The 19,868-nt window shown below is 40.4% G+C and overlaps 1 protein-coding gene and 1 pseudogene across 1 annotated transcript; both read right to left on the bottom strand.

The window, feature by feature from the left end:
* Window positions 1-1,870: 1,870 nt before the first annotated feature.
* LOC140929579 (uncharacterized) lies at window positions 1,871-14,927 on the bottom strand. The gene is made up of 6 exons (XM_073379334.1): window positions 14,453-14,927; window positions 12,989-13,610; window positions 11,296-11,344; window positions 9,520-9,793; window positions 4,878-5,660; window positions 1,871-2,890 (listed from the first exon to the last, which is right to left on the bottom strand). Exons 1-6 carry the CDS (start codon window positions 14,583-14,585, stop codon window positions 2,250-2,252), a joined length of 2,502 nt encoding a protein of 833 aa, XP_073235435.1. The 5' UTR covers window positions 14,586-14,927; the 3' UTR covers window positions 1,871-2,249.
* LOC140929590 (uncharacterized) lies at window positions 14,750-18,036 on the bottom strand (annotated as a pseudogene).
* Window positions 18,037-19,868: the final 1,832 nt, after the last annotated feature.

Below are 19,868 nucleotides of genomic sequence, written 5' to 3' on the forward strand. Positions count from 1 at the left end.
TTAAGTCGCCTAAAATTACGGCGACTTAAGGTCCCAGAGTACGCCTAAATGTCATTTACCAAGAAAGAAAAAAATATTTTCACTTGTATTTATTTCACTTCCATCGTCTTACAAATAGAAAAAAAAAAAAAAAAAAAGCTTTATTATTTTTAAACCCACAACAACGCATGGAGTGCGTAACCAATTGAGTAAAAGACTCAGCGTGTCTTCAATATGAGCTGCTTTGACCAGTTTAACCACAGGCCGCCCAAACTTTGTGGGAGTTCGTTGGACTTTGAATTTACAAGAGACAGTATGAAAATAAACAAAATACGTCCTAAATTCCATTTTTTGACAAAAATAGAAATAAAAATGACTTATCTTGTGTTTTTGTTTTGTTTTGTTTTTTTTTTACTGTCTCTACGCCTCTAGAGCCATTTGGAAGCCGTTTTATCGACGTTTTAAGATTTGAGTTGTACTAACAGTGTTAAGAAAAATACAAAGGATGGGGACTCTAAAGCCGACAGTCTTAGCTCGAAGTGCCATAAATCCCCTAAAAATGGTCCAAACTCGCCAAAATTGCCGTCAAAGGATCTGTCGATAATTTGTGCTTCTCTTCTATGCTTCTGGAGTTTCAGACTTCATCACAACCGCTAGCGAAGCGCTTGATTTTAAACTTTTTGCATCAGAGTTTTCTTTCTCGGGATGCGTATGATCGGGCACGTGGACGTGACGTAATTAACGGTCGCTCAAAGCTTACGTCACAGAGACAATTTGCCTCCGTCCGGGAGAAGGTACAGTGCATCGCGAGTGTCATCGCGAGTAGCACGGTGGGAGGGTCTCTGGGTCCATTTGACTGTGACAGAGCGCGCCAAAACATCACGCGAGTGCCCGGCTAATTGCACACAACCGAGCGACCGAGCAGTCTTCTTCGCCTTCTTCTTGGTCTTCGCTGGTTTTTAGAAAAACCCTTTCGCTTTCAATTTAAACCTTTTAGAATCTTTAAAACAGTCAGTTTTTTAAAACTACCTATTTCCTTTCGTTTTCATTAAATTTCTAAATTAAAAACAGCGCTCTTGGGCGCTCTAATCTTATTGACTTATCTTAAAGTTTTATGTAAATAGTTCTTATTTCAGAACTAAACTTTTGGTACATGTATCGCTAAGTATTTCTGTAATTTAATTAAATATCTGCGATCTGTATTTTTTTTACCTTTATAATAGTTCTGACAGGAACTAGTTACAAAATCAGATTTAATAGTACTTAAATGCACTGGCCCAAGCACTGGCCCAAGCACTGGCCCAAGCACTGGCCCAAGCTCGAAATATGAGCATCGGCGCGGCGAGCATCGGCATTGTCACGTAACATTCGAAATATAAGGATTTGTATGGGAAAAAAAAACCTATCGTTTCTGTAACCTACGAAAATGAAAGGATTTCAATGAAAGACAGCTTCCCTTACTTAAAATGTGTGTCACGTCTCTCCTGTGTAGTCAACGGGCCGATTTATGGCCGTTTTATGGGTTTTTATGTAAACGGTGTTCTCTCTTAAAATACAGCGAGTGATCGAGTGCCATTCGAGTGCCTCCAAAAGCCCATGGCATGACTACGTCATCCATGAGCTAAAAATGAACTTTGGAAAACCCTTGGCTAACAAGTACGTTCTCAAAAACCTTAATTGCAATCCGAAAGAAGGGGCAAAAAGTAAGCATTGTCGCTTGGGTATGATGAAGGAGAAATTGCAGTCAAGTTGAAGATTTCTCGAGAACCTGGTAATTTGCATATAAAAGTCATCCAAAAGATGGTCCCTTGAAAAATGCAGACCACTTTTACTTATACTTTACTTTTACTTTACTTCTCTCTCTCTCTTTCTTTCTTTTTTTTTTTCGTACGCTCCGCTAGAGGAAAAAAGGAAGGCTATGGCTATGAAAAAAAGAAACGGGGAGGACTCAAAATTCGCGATATGAGAGAATAGCTTTTAACTCTCTTACGTGACGACAACCTTGAGTCGTCCCCTGAAAGTTAGTCAAAATACAGTCTAATTACCCCTGTAACAATACGGGTTCCTATTATGTATTTAAAATTGATGCTTAATAAAAGAAAGCAAATTTTATGCTTTTGCTAATTTGTGTATTTTTCATTTGATTTTAACTGAATTCAGCTCAATATAGATACTTTTCTAAGTTAAATGAAATTCAAAGTTCTTTATAACAATAAATATCACTGAATTGTGCCGTCAAGGACAAAGAGATTTCTATTAAAACTGGGACATTATAATGACGGCCTAAGTTTCAACTCAGTGAATTTTAGCGAATAGGATAGCAAGCGCTTCCCGATCCACTTGACACCTGTTCCGTAAAAAAGATTCTTTCTAAGGTATTTTCCGTTAAGATTGGATTTGAAGCAACCCCCGTACCACCAGGCACCAGTGTAAGACACAGCACAGTTACAAGTATAGAGACATAAGTCATTATCTCTGTCTTTTGTGCTAAACGCCATGTTGTTATGATATGCTAACGAATCTCCCGCCATCCCTGAATATGAACCCACTTCGAGTCGATAACGCGCTTGCTCATCACTAACGTTAAACTTGCCATATTTGGCATATTCTTTTACTCCATTCCAGTCTTCGAGCTCTACTCGCAAAGTACTGGGTCTAGCTGCCGTCAATCTATGGATCTTGTCGTTTCCTAACCAGAACTCAGCCGTCAGCTGACCAAAGCCTGATTTGTAATCGTTCCATCCGCGATAGAAGTCTACCGAGCCATCTTGTCTTCTCTGGAACACGGCCCATCCTCCACCATCAGTGCGCATGTCACAATATACATTGAAGGATCCCTTACCGTCCGGGTTCACAGAGTACACTCCACTCTGAGCATGGCCTGACTTTAGTAATGTTAAACAATCTCGATCTGAAATAATAAAGACAATTTCTACAAGCTAAAAATGTGTATTTTCACTCGAAAAAGAGTCTAGTCTTCGACAAAAAGATAATGTTCTAGTATTTAGGGATCTAGCGCGTGAAAACGATTCGTTAAAGGTGTCAACTATTAAATGTGTGCCACCATAAAACAATAGGACTTTTTGTTGGTTGTACTTTCTTGTTCTCAAACAAAAATAAACGAATCTTTGCATCGATAATCATGCATGAATATTGCTTGAAATATGGTATATTGAGTAGCGAGGCGCACGATTGACATCATCAAAATTTGCGTCGCAAATTTGAAGACTCAGACGAAAAAGATAAGGAATGGTGCAAAGTTTCAAATTCTGAGGTGGTCCCTTCATTCCGGTTGGCACGAAGTGGAGGAATGTCGCTTTCCGTTTACGCAGCTTCGCGGTTCCGAAAGATTTATTCGTGCCTTTTTGAATTCAAATTGTGAAGAAATAAACAATTACTAGCAAAATTTTCTGAAATGAAACGGCTAAAAGATTATTTTTTGTTGTATAACAAAAGAGAAAAAAGTAAACCGCTCTTTTATCGTTGCTATCGTTTTAAGGTGACTCGACCCAGTTTTTTTGGAGGGTACCATCCTACTTTGAAGCTCTCTGGTATCCCCACCTTTACTTTTATCGTAAGTCTAACACATAGAATGGATAACATATAGATCAATCTACAATATAACATAAAATTTTCGGCGATCGGAGTAAATGTCACGTGGTTATAATGCCACGCCCCTTTGATGTCTGAATCGGAAATCTGCTGTTGCCAGCATTTTTTTGTGAAAATCTCTCGGCTACACATAGTGCGCATTAGTGCCTTACGCTGAACATAGTTTAGCCAAAATCGCAAAGACCTAATTCAAGAAATTCAGCGGTTTCCAAATTTAGGTTATAATTTATGCAAAAATGATAAGCAAACTTTACACGATTATATCTAATAAACTACGAGATTCATCCCTTTATTTTGGGCATCGTTATAACAGATGGGTCCTTGCAAGTCAGCAAAACGCTTTAGGGCCTTGTAAATGCGCGCGATTTCGAGCAAAGCAAACATATAGAAATTATAGTTTTCGCTATTTGTTGACGTTTGTCAGCGTTTAAGAGTCCTTCTCACGAAAAAAAGCATTTTCTTAAAAATTCGTAGTTTTTTTTCCTTCAATTTTTTTCAGGGCCACAATTGATTAACTAACTACCCGGACTCTGAATTTCATGGTCATTGAAAAACTGTGACATTATCTTCTATAAGCCCAAACTTGAGTAAACATTGAAGATTTTTAGCGTTTTGGCTGAGTTTATGCTTTGGGAGTTATCTATTGATGTTTCTATTGATGCTTCTATTGATGTTACTAGCAATATTTGCTGAAATGACACGGCTCAAAGGTTTTTTTTGTTGTATAACAAAAAAGATCAAATTAAACCGTTCTTCTATCCTAGCTATCGTAACGGTTTTAGTAAGTATGTGAAGGCTTGTCTGAGTCTAAATATGCAATTTGTTCGTAGAAGTAGATTGTGGCGTTTTGCCATTTTTCCTAACTATTGAAGTTGACTTAAGCGTGTTACAGCAATGTTTTAGAGTATTTCAGAAAGCTCAAGTAGTTAATTAAGAGTCACTCCAGTTTCCATGGCTGATTTTGAAGTAAGACCACGAAGACGCGTTTTCCTCTAAGTTTTGAAAAGTTCTCAAATGTTTTTCTTCCAGGGGCCCTGTGAAAGGGTTTTAGGTAAGTCTTTAAAATCTTTTCACGAAGTAATCATTACGGATAGTCTTCAGAAGTAGCAATACTTTGATTTCAGTTAATCAACGCTTTCTGGATCATGAAGATACAGGGGTGGAAATTTTGGTCAAACATGGATGACGCAAAATTTTTCTGGCAAAAAGTGGTATCGAAAAGGACGATTTATAGTTGTAAAAGAGGGAAGTCGATTTTGACCGTCTTATATTCATTTGTCACTCACTCACGACAATAGTCGTCGTTTGACCAGGCTCTCCTTTGGTTCCCGGCATGCCAGCGGACCCTGTGTCTCCTTTTTGCCCCTTGAGTCCAGCATCGCCTTTTGGCCCTATAGGTCCCGTGATCCCCTTTCGTCCGCTCTTTCCTGGTGGTCCTATCATACCTCTATCTCCTTTGGCTCCTGGCACACCGGTGGGTCCTGTGTCTCCTTTTTGCCCTTTGGGTCCAGCATTACCCTTTGGTCCAACAGGTCCCATGATGCTCTTTCCTGGTGGTCCTATAATGCCTCTATCTCCTTTAGCTCCTGGCACACCGGTGAACCCTGTCTCTCCTTTTTGTCCTTTTTGTCCAACATCGCCTTTTGGTCCTACGGGTCCTATGATGCTGTTTCCTGGTGGTCCTATAATGCCTATATCTCCTTTGGCTCCTGGCACGCCGGTGAACCCTGTGCCTCCCTTTTGTCCTTTTTGTCCAGCTTGGCCTTTTGGACCTACAGTTCCCATGTTGCCTTGCTTGCCGCTTTTTCCTGGGAATCCCATAATCCCTCTATCTCCTTTCTTTCCTCTTCTTCCTCGGTCTCCTTTCTCTCCCCTCGGTCCTGATGGACCTGGGGGCCCTGGGGGGCCTGACGGACAAGAGTCACCCTTTGATTGACAGAGCTGCACTCCCGCCTCTGTCAGCAGTTTATTGATTTTACTGAGAGTAACTGCTGTGACGGTAGCACTCTTTGTGTCGTTGGCCAAATTCGCTTGACGCCTAACTCTTTCTTGATCATAGGAGTAAAAGTCTGTCAGCAAAATAAGAAAAAAAGGAAAATTAGTGCTGAATTTGTTTAAGTTGGGAATGGTGCGTTTTCGGAATTTGAATTATAATTAGTCAATAGTAAAAACTTGATCGAAACTACTCTAGATAAGTTTTAAAAATTGCTAAGTTCTGCAGCATACATTACTACAAAAAGAATGCATATATGAAGTGAAGAAGGCAGCATTGCCGAAACGTCGGTTAACACTCTTTTCAACAGCGTCGATTTTACAGTTTTCAAATTAACATTATGGAGAGTCTGTAGAGACTTTCTCATATTGAAATATAGACTGTCCTCCACAACTCCTGGCTCACTTAACTGACCAGCTACAAATCGTCCATGCTATTTGAATTGTAACGACTTTGCGGTTCTTCATTAAATCCCCTGAAGAAGGACGGCTCGTCCGTGCGAAATAATGGAATCTCAAGTCGTTTCGGGTCTTTGCTGTTTTGTTATTAATGCTTATATTTCACTCAACTGAGTATGACTCCATCCAGACACAGGGAATTCAAGAAAATAAAGAAAACCCTTGCGACGAAAAAAAGGAAGGACGGAAGAACTTACACAACGTTCTGGAAAGCATTGACATAAAGTGACTCAAACGTCAGTTCGCGAATATACAAACCTTATGGTCGTCCTACAAAAGTTATCTTGTATATTTCAAGGTAAGCAGTTGGCAGGTGGCCTGTTCCGATTGTGCTCGGCAACTGTCAACAACGTATGGCGTTGGGCGCAACTTTTTGTGGTTCTCTCCAACCCGTGCAAGTCAAGTTTTCTTAGTGCACATATAAAGCACCAAAAAGTCAACGATTTCATAGAAAACTACAAGTTATGTGATTTTCTTGAACATTAATTTATCAACTTTTTGAACATTCTTCACTTGACAACGTTTCGCATAGTGACTTTGAGCTACCTCGGGGTTAGACTTTTAAAAGTGTATCCTTTAATTGATTTTCGCCCATATTTGTGAGCAACTCTGGAAGCCCGATGACCGATGTTAGCAACTATTTTAAAGAACAAAAACTAAAGCTTTTAAGAGGGGGAGGTACAGTAGGATAAATCTCCCTCCTTCCTACTTTTTAGCTAATTTCTCCCTACTTTTTGGGGCAATTTCTCCCTCTTCCCTTTAGTTGGTGTAAAAGTTGGCGACGGTCAACAGACGACTTCTACACTTACAGGTGCTGATCCAGGATACATACTGACCGATTTCCTAAACGAGCGCCGGAAGGCGTAAGCTTATAAGGGGGCCTGGGGACATGCTCCCCGAAATGTTTTTTATTTTAATTCCCTAAAGTCCGCTAACCTGGATTTCTGAGTCATTTAGACATTTAGATATTGTCCAGTTCTATTCTCGCCAACATACCATCAAAAGAGGTCGAGTAACACGTGAGTAACCACAGCATGTCACGTATACGACGATTTTCACGGAGAGAAAGCCCCTATCTAAGAGAAATACTATATCTTATTTTAACAGAAAAATCTTTCCAGTATTACGTTTGTAAGTACCTACAGACCCATGGAACAGCCATGGGAAAAAAGATAGCCGTTAGTTTTGCTAAAATCTATATGGCCAGAATAGAAGACCAAATATTGAGACAGAGTTGTACTGAAGCGATTGAACCGCTGTATTGGAAAAGATATATCGACGACTAATGTGTTTTCCCTATGGGAAATGTCTAGACAAAATAGAGAGCTTTGTGGAAAAGGCAAATAACTTTCACTCTACTATAAAATTCACGGCCGAAGATGTCAGAAACAGAGATCACTTTCTGGGACACAAAAATGTAGAAAGGGATTAGATTCAACAAGGTAGACGTGCAAACACACTGTTACACTGAACCAACACAAACCATTCAGTACAAGAACTTCTACTCGCGTCACCTACCAGGCGTGAAGAAAGCCCGGGGGCGGCGGCGCACTCCCTTATATGGCCTATACGGGGATGTGCCGCTGGACAGGGTATGGTTTTAGTCCTCGCTGTCCTAAATAGGGTATACAATTTCGCCCGAGTCTTTCCTAAACAGTGTGCAGGATTTGTGCGAGTCTGTTCTAATTATAAACAGGGTGTTTCATGCACGATTGATTTCGTCTCAGTGGGGAGTTGTCCTAAACAGGGTACTAAGATTGAGGGTGTTTTCCTAAACAGGGTACTAAGATTGAGGGTGTTGTCCTAAACAGGGTAGGTATTTTAGGAATTTTTTGTCCTAAACAGGCCAGGGTTTCAAACCCTCAGCAGCTCACCTATACCCAAATATTGATCGAGTACCCCCTCCCCCTCCCCCCCCCCCCGGGGAAGAAAGGTTTCATTTAAAGGAGAAGCGCTTAGGCCTCTAAGGACTAATTCTTCTCAAACCAATTTTGAGCAAAATATCAAATATTTCGAAAATCGCCTGATAGAAAGACGCTATCCTGTCGCTATAATTGTTAGAAAGTACCGCTCTGAGGTAGAACTTGCCGACGTGAAAACAGCCCTTCAACAGAGAAACAAGTGTGCACGTAAAAAACTTCTTCTTACACAATACCACCCGGCATTACCTAGCCTGAAGAAAATTCTAACGGGGAAATGGCACCCACAAAACCAACAACAATATAATAATATTAATAATAATAATAATAATAATAATAATAATAATAATAATAATAATAATAATAAAATATTTATATAGCGCTTATATTTTTCAGTTCTAAGCGCTTTCTGTTCTTCGCTAAGAGAAATCTTTAAGGAGCTTCCCCTCATATCATATCGCAAGGGAAAATCCCTACAGGATCTATTAGTTAGAACGAAGCTCTGAACTGTCACTAACTTCCTTTACGACCGAGTGTAGGAGTCGTGTGTTAATTTGCTCGTCGCCAATTTTTAAACCTGATAACCTGAGACGTGTCAAAGTTTTATTCCATGCTTTCTCGGTGAAGTCCGACGAAGGCAGTCCAAGGAGACCCAAGTGGATCACAGAGTACGTCAAATTCCCCGTTCCCCCATCCCTTGTCATCACACAGGTTAGAAAAGCCATAAAATTACCTTCTAATCGATATCTCCCTACTTCCACATTTCATTTCTCCCCCCTCCCTACATTTTCGCCCCGATTTCTCCCTTCTCCCGACTGTTTTGGGCCATTTCTCCCTCCTTCCTATTCTGTTCCTCCCCCCTCTCACGTTTATACATAAAAACAGAAAAAAACGAACAAACAAACAAACAAAAAATTACGTAGCAAAGCAACTTTTAAGGTAGCAACGTCGGCAGAAAAAAATTGATTTGCACAAAGATTGGTAAGTAACAATTATGAAGCATGTATTTGATTACTGTGACAAGTATTTATTGTCACCGACTAGTACTTGGTGTGATTTTCTTAAAAAATCACAATGCTCTTTGAAATAATATTTGACTCTGAACGATTTTCTCTCAAACATATTGTGCCAAGTTATTGTTGTTGCTTGGTTTGTTAGCAAGAAAATGCATTTGTGGCCGGTTCATGGTCTTTATTATGATATCATCCGTCTTTCGTCGCCAATTAAAGCATTGAATCTCCCCGACAACATTAATTACGTTGTGCATAGTGTTTATTAAGTCTAAGCCAATTAGTTCTACTTTTAAATAGACTGTACACTGTACTGTAAGTGCAATGGCACATTTCTTGCCTTTATCTGAGACATACTAAGTGTTGTACGAAAGGAAGACGTTCATATGTCCTGCTGCTGTGCAAAGGAAATGGCTTTACTCACTCATTTGGTATCATCAGCGGTTTGCCATGAGAGACGGCATCAGGGAAAGAATTGAGAGACTGACCCTTTAGACTGCATAAAAATCAATTCTCAACTGTGTCAAGATAATGCGAGTAATACATACCGTGAGAATTCTTGATAACCTCTGGCTTGACATTTGGACCGCTGGATGGTGGGTCAATACTCTTCGCTACGTTTTCAAGCGAGTTTAGCCTCTTCTTGTGATTGTTCAACTCTAATTCAACTCTTAAAAACCCAACACAGTACAGAACAATACCTAATGCTGAGATGGTATGAGCAAACGAAGGAAATCTTTGCTTTGGAGTCGTCATTTCTAAGCCAGTTTCACAGCTAGTCTTAATGATCTTATGAACGCTAAAAAATGGTACGTGGGAGTGCTTTGTTGGGACGTACGCTTTTGCGTCGTTTTTAGTATATCATTTTCTCACTTCCCATTTACAGAGGGCAGAGTTCATCACGTTAATTTCCGGGCTTATCTTGAGTAGATCAGATTATACCATGTCAACATTATTAAAGTTCTCTTTTGAGGTAAAATTGTTGGGTTAGGGGTGGGGCTGCTAGGCAAGATTTTTTGCTTGTGGAATTGAAGATCATTCAAAACTATGATCGTATCCCGTGAGGTGTGCTCACAGCGATTTTCTGTATCAAACCAAATACTTTCCGCATGTTATAAAAAGGTCAACTTTCTAATTTGTATTTACTTTACTTAAAAACCAAGCCCAGTTATTCAATACGAAATACCTTTCCCTAGTTTGCGTCATTTAGTATATCATTTTCAACTTCCTTTTTCAGATGGCAGAGCTCGTCACGTTTCGGCAAGTTGTAGGGGGTGTATGAGCAACTCGCTAGTTACGTAAAAAGGTACCAGGAGTCTAGAATCACATCTTTGTGCAGTTTATTCTTCACAGGAGATCATACGGTTTCTTTCACAGTTTCAACATAACTAGTACTCCAACTTAACAGCTTCCACTTAACCACTTAACTTAACAACAAACTGCGACATTTTTTGGGGAGTTTTGTAGGTACGCTCACATCAAGAAACGCAAGAACTTGATTATATGACGTGAGTCAAACGTCAGGTTCGCGGAAAAAATCTCATTTCTTTCCTTTCTTTGGAAAATATAACTCTTGGTTGAAAAGAGGGCTTCCATACCTATGGAAGTATGTATAAACGAGAAGACTTAATCCCCTTAACCTTTTGTGTTGTTTGCCATAAGATAACATACAGCGATTCCTCAGTCCTTCATAGGCATATGAATGTACTTCAAGAAAGGTTGGAAAAAACTAAAAAACAAAAACCTTTAGACCGCATGAAATTCTAAAATCCGTGCATAAAATGAGAAAACATTCATACCGCGAGCGTTAAAATTTGAAGATTGAATCGCTGGATTGGGGATTAATGCTCTTCGCCACGTTTTCAAGCGCGTTTAACCTCTCCTTTTGATTGTTCGACTCTAACTCAACTCTTAAAAACCCAACGCAGTACAAAACAATATTTTTAAATGGTGGAAGCAAGAGAATGAAAGCGTTGTTTTGGAGTCGTCATTTCCAATTGGCGAGTTTCAATATCGTTTCGGCGGTCTGGTACGTGAACCTGTTACATGATATACTTAACTTTGGTCAAAAATAGGGACTTACACGTTATTCAACGATATTATTTTCACTTCCCTTTTCTAAGGAGGCAAAAGTTGATATCCGTTTCGGCATATCTTAAGTGGATCAGTATTAGATTGTACCCAGCTACCCCTCCCCTCAAACTAAATGTCAACACTAACTGCTTACTTAGGGTAAACTGTTGGGATTTTTTTATGGGAGGGGCTGGCGGGTAGGTTTTATGTTCATTGCTATTGAAAATTCTTTGAAACTCTAATCTTATCACCATGGTTTTCTGCTTCAATCCATGCACGTTCCGACTTGTTAATGAAAAACTGAAAAAAATCAACATTTTACTGTTTACGTTTACGTTAAGCAAAAGAGCGAGGATATCTCTATTGCTGTTACAGGAAGTGTACATGTCATGCTTTTTAAAGCCTATATTGCCAGTGATCTAATAGAAACGGAAAGTAATACATTTAGTACGTGTGTTGTATTGCCAGTCCTGGTTAGAATAAATTAACCTTATTCTTGTTTGTTATATTTTTCATGAGAGGACTGTGAGTGCTCGCCTTGATCTTTCTTTTCCAAAGGCAGCCGAAACAGTGGGGCAACTCTTTTCCACCTTAAACTGTAAACAACACCTTGTTGATTTCTGCAAGATACCAACTAATTTAGCCTCGACGAAGGAACATCGTTAAAAGGGAAACGTGGACAATCTCCCTGAACCTGTAGAATGGATGGCTGTGCAAGCGCATCTTTTTCGGTTTTTTGTTTTCTCGTCTCTATTTGAAGTCATTAATTTAGGACTTGGAAAATTATTCCTCCAGAACAGTTACAGTCTCTCTAAGGCTGGCGTGTTTTGCACGTGATATAAGCAATGGGATCGTTCGTATATGCTGAGTCATCTCAAAACCTTGGATTAAACGCGGAGGCTTTAGTTCCTTACCTGATTTTACCTTCCACGCCAGAAACTTTTACTAAAACGGGTATCCTTGAGTCTTGTTGAGTCTCATAAGGTACAAAATAAATGTCAAATTAAAAAGACCATTGACCATCTATTGCATTCATCCCCATTTAAAAAGGCTTTTTTCAAAAGCGGCTTTATTCGTTTTCCTACAGTCTTTGTTATTCTAAAAAGTCACGTTAATCAGCTAAAAAGTTTCAGGTTAGAAAGTGGTTTTCTCGCGTTTTCTCGGTGTATTTTTTCTGTCTAAATTAGAGGGGGAATCTCAAAATTAATAAAAGACTTACACAAACGTATCAGCTCAGCTTACTCGTAAAGCTCTGTCGCTGGGAACTGTGCATGTGAAAGTCATTTACACAATACAGCTGCTAATAACAGTCGGTCATAAGACGATGTTTTAAATTTGCGCATTTCCCGAGAAATCCTTCACCTGCAGTCGGACACAATGACTTAAAAAGCAAAGACAATAATTTTGCAGCCGAAGATTTGTACAGTAGTTAATGGAATTAAAAATCAAGATATTGTACATCCCTCAACTTTTCTGGTTTGTCCGACTAAAACGTTCTGTTTGGACACACCGTGTGTCGTTTCTAAAAAGAAAAAAAAAATTCAAGCAACGACTTTAGATTTTCTGAATATGCGTAAGAGAGGTATCAAACAAATTGAATTAAAAGTCATTCCTTTCAAATCGCAAAATTCTAAGAGTGGCCGTTTCCGACCCACCCCCTCCCCTCTCTCCCCACCCCCACCGCCATCCCTAAGGCATTAAAAAAGAAAGAACTAGTATCTGCATTCGACCTTCTCATGATATAAATCCTTTTTGTTAGAATTGACGTTTAGTCGATGATTACTTTTTCGAAGCAGATTTTATGCCGTTGTTCATTTCAGTATTTTGATTTCCATTTGTTTATTTCACCCCAATTCTGATACTTGTTGTCTGGTATGATTGAAATCTATTTCAATGACAAGAGTTCTTTATCAAACAGGATCTTTTCGTATTTATGATGATTGCCTCAATTTAATTTCTGTGAAGTTTAGTGAAAGACCGAATCTGAAGTCACCCCAAATGACTCCAGTATAATTCCACCTAGTGTTTCCCACGTATTTTCCATTTAAATTGGAGTTGTGGCAACCGCTGTACCACCAGGCACCAATGAATGATACAGCACAGTGTATACTACCCCATCTGTCGTTATCTCTATCTTTAGTGCTAAAAGCCTCGTTATTATGCCATGCTAACGAATCTCCCGCCGTCCCTGAATACGAACCCACTTCAAGTCGATACTTCGCCCGTTCATCACCAATGTAAAACTTGCCATATTTGGCATATGCTTTTGCTCCGTTCCAGTCACCTAGTTCCACCCGCAAAGATCTTGGTCTAGAGGCTGTCAGCCTGTGGATCTTGTCGTTTCCTAACCAGAACTCAGCCTTCAACTGACCAAAGCCTGATTTGTAGTCGTCCCAGCCGCGAAAGAAGTCCACCGAGCCATCTTGTCTTCTCTGGAACACGGTCCATCCTCCACCATCAGTGCTCATGTCACAGTAAACAAGGAAGGCTCCTTTACCATCTGGGTTCACAGAGTACACTCCACTTTGAGTATAGCCTGATTTGATCAGTGATAAACAGTCTTGACCTGAAGTGAAAAGAAAAAAAAACATTAATCAAATATTTAATTCCTGAGAAAAGCAAATGCTTATTTGCAAGCCTGACACAGTCAGTTAGATCACCTCGGGCTTTACGTATATGAATAGGTAGGGATTTCAGTTAAAGGAATGCAAAGTTCTAAACTAGATATGTGAAAGGGGTTCTATTCGTCAATGTAAGGTATACGAGAGGGGTACCTTTTGTGTCAACAATGGCATAAAAATGGTAAGGGCTTAGACCTCGGAGCGTAAAAAACTTTGTTGAGTTCGCCCCCCCCCCACCCCCATGGGATGTAGACCTTTCTTCAGAAGCAGACTAACTTGAAATTCCTTTTTCTCTTTGTGCTTAACTGTTTAGGCAGGCCATTCAATGTCTCATTCTTTTGTTTGTCTTCTTTTTCTCTTGAGCTTGCTCTTTTGCTAGTCTATGTTCCCCAATACAAATGTAACCTATTTTGGTACATGTAGTTTGCAATATTATTGACCCTAAACTGCCACATGGCCTCGGTATGCAATTTCCCAGTGAGCCACATCTGGCGTTAACTTCAAAACTTCCTTTGATTTAAACTCTAGACCAGAAATACTAACATCTGTGACCATTTTGTCACATTTTATTTTCAGTTCTCTATTTTATTTTACTACTTCATCATATTGCCCATATTTTACTAAGACCGGGGTTTTTTCCCTAATGTTCAAGAGGAGGAAGATCAAAAAATCCTGTATGATGTGTGTGGGGAGGATATGAAAGAACTTTGCCCCTTTTAGAAATATTCCTTGCCCCCCACCCCCCGTCCCTGCAGTATACATAATGGATGCAGTCTAACAAACAAACCTCGAGCTATCGGTTGATACACTTCAACGTTTGTCACCGTTTCAACTTGATGTTCCCTAGTTATTGTTGCCACACAAATGTAGTTTCCTGCATCGTTCAGTGTTAAACCTCCAAGAATTAATGTGCCATTCATCTGCTGGCTTCGCCCAACAGGCAGCTGAGATCGTTGATTTTTCCAGCTGATAACTGGTGTTGGATCACCAGCAGCGGTGCAATTTAACTCCAAAGTCTCACCAGTCGCTGCAAAGATTTTGACAGGCGGTGTAACGGTGAACTTAGGAACAGGGACCCTGACTACTAGCAGCGTCTTCTTTTCAGCACTTCCCAACAGGTATTTACTGCTGAGCAGAAGTAAGTGTCGGAATCATTCTTTCGTGCGCGGAATATAGTTAAAGCACTTGTGTTAGTCTTCACTCTAACCTGGGGTAACTGGCCAGACAACTTACTCCAGCTTACCACAGGCTGAGGGTAACCAGTCACGTGGCAGATTGGAAGGGTGACGTTTTTGCCTTCAATGGTGTAATGAGGTCCCGGATGAAGGAATATTCGAGGGTGAACTGAAACAACAACAAAAAGGATCAAACAGTGATCCCGTTAAACTGACTGAGAAAAATTGTAATCTCTTCCGAAAAAAAAAAAAGAAAAAGAAAAAGGCAAAAAAAAAAATCATAAATAAAATGTAGCTACAAAAGCTCTCCAATGTTTATGGTCATGAATCCTAACATTGAGACGATTAGTAACAACAGCTGGTAAAAACCACAGTAAATAAATAACAATTACTGGCTAGCTAATAAGTCATTAAAGTATGCTCTGACCCTAATTTAGTATGCAGAAAAGCATTAGTTGGACATTTTAAATGAGATAGAACTATTATCAGAGTAGTTCATAAAAAAAAGAGTGGCCTTGGCTTGTTCTAGTACATTTAAAAAACAAGTAACAAATGAATAAATAAAAAGAATAAATAATGAATAAATAACAATTCATTTTTGGCCCACCAACCAAGACAAATTATGGTAACATTCGAGGGCTAGGATCCTGCACTGGCATACTCTGAAAAACCTCATACTGAAGCCTCCAAGAATCGATCTTTTGCTGGATTAATGTCAATGCAACAAAACCAAATATTGAATTTAATAGTACACAGTCATACCATTTACAACAAGCTGCACCTGTGCCTGCGCCTTCCCTAAAATGTTTGCTGCTGAACAAAAATACGTTCCAGTGTCAGTTCCTGTTACTTTTGATAAAAGCCGACTGTCCTCTTGAACCCAGGGAGTGAAGTAGTTGCGACTGATTGTCCATTTTACTCCACGCTACTGTAGGCTCAGGATTGCCGCTCACTAAACATTGAAATGAAGCTGTTCCACTTTCGTTTACTGTCAGCTTTGCGGGAGAAACTGAAACAACTGGAGCTGTAATCGATTCACCAGGCTCTCCTTTGTGTCCCGGCATGCCAGCGGGTCCCATGTCTCCTTTTTGCCCTTTAAGTCCAGGATCGCCTTTTGGTCCTACAGTTTCCATTATACCTTGCTTGCCGCTTGCCCCTGGTAATCCCACAAGGCCTTTGTCTCCTTTGTTTCCGGGTATCCCCCTTTCTCCTGTTCGCCCTTGCTCTCCTTTCTCTCCTCTCGGTCCAGGTGGACGGGGAGGGCCTGGGGGACCTGACTGACCAGAGTCACCTTTTGAGTTGCAAAGGCGCAGTGTCCGCGCTGATAACAGTTTGTTTATTTCTTTCAATGTGTCCTCTGGTGTTTTAGCTTTGCTCGTCGTATTGGTTGCATCTACTTGCCGCTTGCTGTTATGATGTTCAGAATCGTAAGATTTCGCTAAGAAAATTAATGAATTACCGTAAAATTCCGAAAATAAGCCCCGGGGCTTATATTTTTCAAAGGCCCTTTTTGAGGGCCTTTTTGGAGGGGCTTATATTCGGAGGGGCTTATCTACGGAGGGAAATTTGCGTTTCAAAATCGATTGGGCTAGCCTTATAGTTGGAAGTAAATTTACCGTGTTTGCTTTGTTTTACTTTGTATTTGAGGGCAATTTTCCAAGTACAAGCCCCCGGGGGGCTTATATTTGGAGGGGCGACTTAACGGAGGGTTTTTTTGCGTTACCGGATTGAGGGGCTTACATTTGGAGGGGCTTATACATGGAGGGGTACTTGGCTACGAGGCTTGGGGAAATAAAACGAAAGAAATGTATTATTCATTGCTGAGCCGCAAGATGTTTTCTTTTGTTTTATTCCCCTAAGCCTCGGAGCCAAGTAGGAATTTCGATATATCGAAGTAGGTCTATTAGTGCCAGCCGAAATGTATATAAGCTTTGATGGTTCAAAATTAGCATATAATTTCCGGGAAGGGTCACAAATTAAGATTCATTGGGATGTCGTTAAATCTTCTGTTAGTTCTATGTTACGTACTAATTTTTCGATTTGTTTGTTATTCCTTTCCCTTGCTCAAGATATAATGCATTTCGCAATCAATGATAGCGGGGTGTATATAATAAAATATTATAAGTGCAAAATTTTCAATAAATCTGCTTTATAGACCAGTACCTGGTTGTCCAAAGGCTACATAGCGCTATCCACCGGATAAATCACTATCCGGCGGATAAGTATTAGGGAAACCAATGGCGTTATCCACAGGATAGTGATGTATACAGTCGTTCTCCAACTTTTGAACATCCAGTGCCAGAGCTAAAGCAGAAGTCACGCGATGCTGATGTATGCATTAATATGTAAGCCAATCGACCACTGTATTTTAACGAAGAATTCAATTTATGCATTTTATTTCATTAGCAGTAGCTACTGTTAATGTAGTTTTCTATGTAAGGCAAATAATCCATGCTTGATTGGTTATTAGGGCGGAAAGTTAAAATCGTGGCAATTGTAGAGGGGGAAGAGCCCGGGGGGGGGGGTACTCCCTTATAAGGGCTTAATGGGGACGTGCGGCCAGCCAGGGTATGTTTTTCGGGATTTTCGTCTTAAACAAGGTATCGATTTATCATTTTTGGCTTAATCAGGGTATCGATTTTGTCAATTTTTGTCTTAAACAGGGTATTTTTTCTTGGACGATAAACAGCCTGCGCGTATGTTCTACGGATGTCGTAAACAGGGTATCTAAAATCGAAATTCTGTTAGGAAAATCAGCGATTTTTGTCTAAACAGACTCAGGGTATGAGAGCCGGACCACACCTCCCCACCCAAGGATATATCGAGTAACCCCTCCCCCCCCGGGGGAGAAGAGTTAATAGACTATAGCTGTTAAAGGGGTTAATCAAACGTCAGGCTGAGCCAGAAAGTATGTATGTTATGTTTTTTGCGAGAAGAAAACTATTTTTTTTTAAGCTGAGTCAAATCAAAAATTAGAATACATACCGCGAACATCCTTGATGATCTTGACGATACGTTGGTCGCTGGATGGTGGTTTTATCCGCTCCGCGACGTTTTCAAGCACGAATAATCTCTCCTTCTGATTGTTCAACTCTATTTCAACTCTTAAAAAACCAATGCAGTACAAAATTATACCTAATGCAGAGAATGTGGTTGCAAAAGAAGGAAAGCGTTGCTTTTGAGTCTTCTTCTCCATGCTCAGTTGCCAAACAGGCTTAATTTTCATCCCACAGGCTGTTTATGACCTTATAATCACTTCATACTGCGATGGCCCATGAAGAGACATGTGACATTTCAAATTCTCCGCAAGTTTGTCATTGTTTCACTTCCTAAGGCAAGGTTCAAGTCCGTTTTGGCATGCAATAACTCTGCAGTAATCAATGCCTCTCGTTTGCTCCCAGGTTATTCTTTGATTTTTATTTATTTATTTGAACTGTTGAATAACTAAGGTAGTTTCGAAAACGAAGCACTCGAAAACGAAGACCGAAGCACGAAGCACCCAAATCTCGAAAACGAAGCACCCTAGATCGAAAACGAAGACCCCTAAATCTCGAAAACGAAGCACCTAAAACTCGAAAACGAAGCACCCAAAACTCGAAAACGAAGACCCCTAAATGTCGAAAACGAAGCACCCTAGATCGAAAACTAAGCACCCAAAAACTCGAAACTGGTCTGTCCTTTATAAAAACGAGACCAATGCTAATACAGTAGGAATCAAGCACGATAACGAATTCTCCTGTTCCCCACCATAGAGCCTGGTCCCAGGCTGTTATCCTAGAACAAATTCTGCCTGGATCTGATCTGATCTGATCACGCAGTGCTTCGTTTTCGAGATTTGGGTGCTTCGTTTTCGAGTTTTGGGTGTTTCGTGCTTCGGTCTTCGTTTTCGAAACTACCAATAACTAAAGGGCTAGAGTAGATCAGACGACATGCACAAGCCAAAACAATTCGATCGCGCTCCGAGAAATATGTAATATTCATCATCACACGACCTACTGAGTATGTAGAGATAAAGAATTCGTAGACTGCAGATGTTTTTAAATTATCTCTCCATATGTACAGTCTCGGGGGGAGGGGGGGGGGGGGGTTGGGGAGGTCTCCCATAAGAAAGGGGCAGGGATGCTCGTCGGAATTTTTGAATTAAACCCCTAAAGGTGGCCAATCTGGGCGTGGCCCAATCTTTTTTTGTTACCCCTAAAAGAGGCCATTTTAAACTTTGACTACATGAATCGAGTAAATAAAGCGAATTGAAAAAATAGAATATATATATTTTTATATTTCTACGCGCGCGCGCAAAACTAAAAGACACCATTACGGCTGAATATAATAGCGTTTTGCCCAGGAAACCCTAAGTGAGACCAAAATCCGAATTTACACGCCTGAGCGAGACGACGAGCATCCCCGCCCCTTTCATGTGAGCGCACCGCCCCCCTCTCTAACCCCCCCCCCCCCTCCTCCCAGGTGTACCCTACTGGCTGGTAATCTGCACTCACGCTATACCGGATAGCTTTTCTTGGCGACATGTAAAGTTATACGGTATAATAAACTTCTATCCGATATGCGATTATCAACCTTAGAGATCGGCAGGGCTCAACTTGACTCCGTTACAGAAATCGCGCTGAATTTATACATGCCAAATTTATTGCGACAAAGGAAAGCGTTTACATTAGACACTAGAAATACGTGTATCGCAAAACCTCGCGAGGCTCGGGGGGGGGGGGGGGGGAGAGGCCCATAAAATGTCAGGGATGGAAGGGAGAGAGAATTGGAGTAAAGTTCAACTTCCACAGGATCGGTTTGGAACACCAACATGGCCGCTGTTTTATTGTTTTGGCGAACGTGACGTCATGTGAGAAGGCCTCGGTTGGTCCTGAAGAAGACGGGGGAGATTAACAATCCCATTTCACAGCTTTCCCCCCTCCAAAAACCAGTTTCCCCCAGCACAATTAAAAAACCAAACCAAGCAAAACAAAACAAAAATAAAAACAAACGAACAGACAAACAGACAGAAAAACAACAACAAATAAA

This window comes from Porites lutea, chromosome 1 (genome assembly GCF_958299795.1).
Source record: "Porites lutea chromosome 1, jaPorLute2.1, whole genome shotgun sequence".
NCBI lineage: Eukaryota > Metazoa > Cnidaria > Anthozoa > Scleractinia > Poritidae > Porites > Porites lutea.

What these genes read in the sequence shown, in the direction of transcription:
- LOC140929579 (XM_073379334.1), bottom strand. Translation starts at nt 14,585, where the DNA reads ATGAATGGCACATTAATTCTTGGAGGTTTAACACTGAACGATGCAGGA. An exon ending in TTCACAGAAATTAAATTGAG is followed by an intron (nt 11,345 to 12,988) that starts GCAATCATCATA and finishes GATTTTTTTCAG; the next exon opens with TTTTTCATTAACAAGTCGGA. An exon ending in GATTGAAGCAGAAAACCATG is followed by an intron (nt 9,794 to 11,295) that starts GTGATAAGATTA and finishes GTCCCAACAAAG; the next exon opens with CACTCCCACGTACCATTTTT.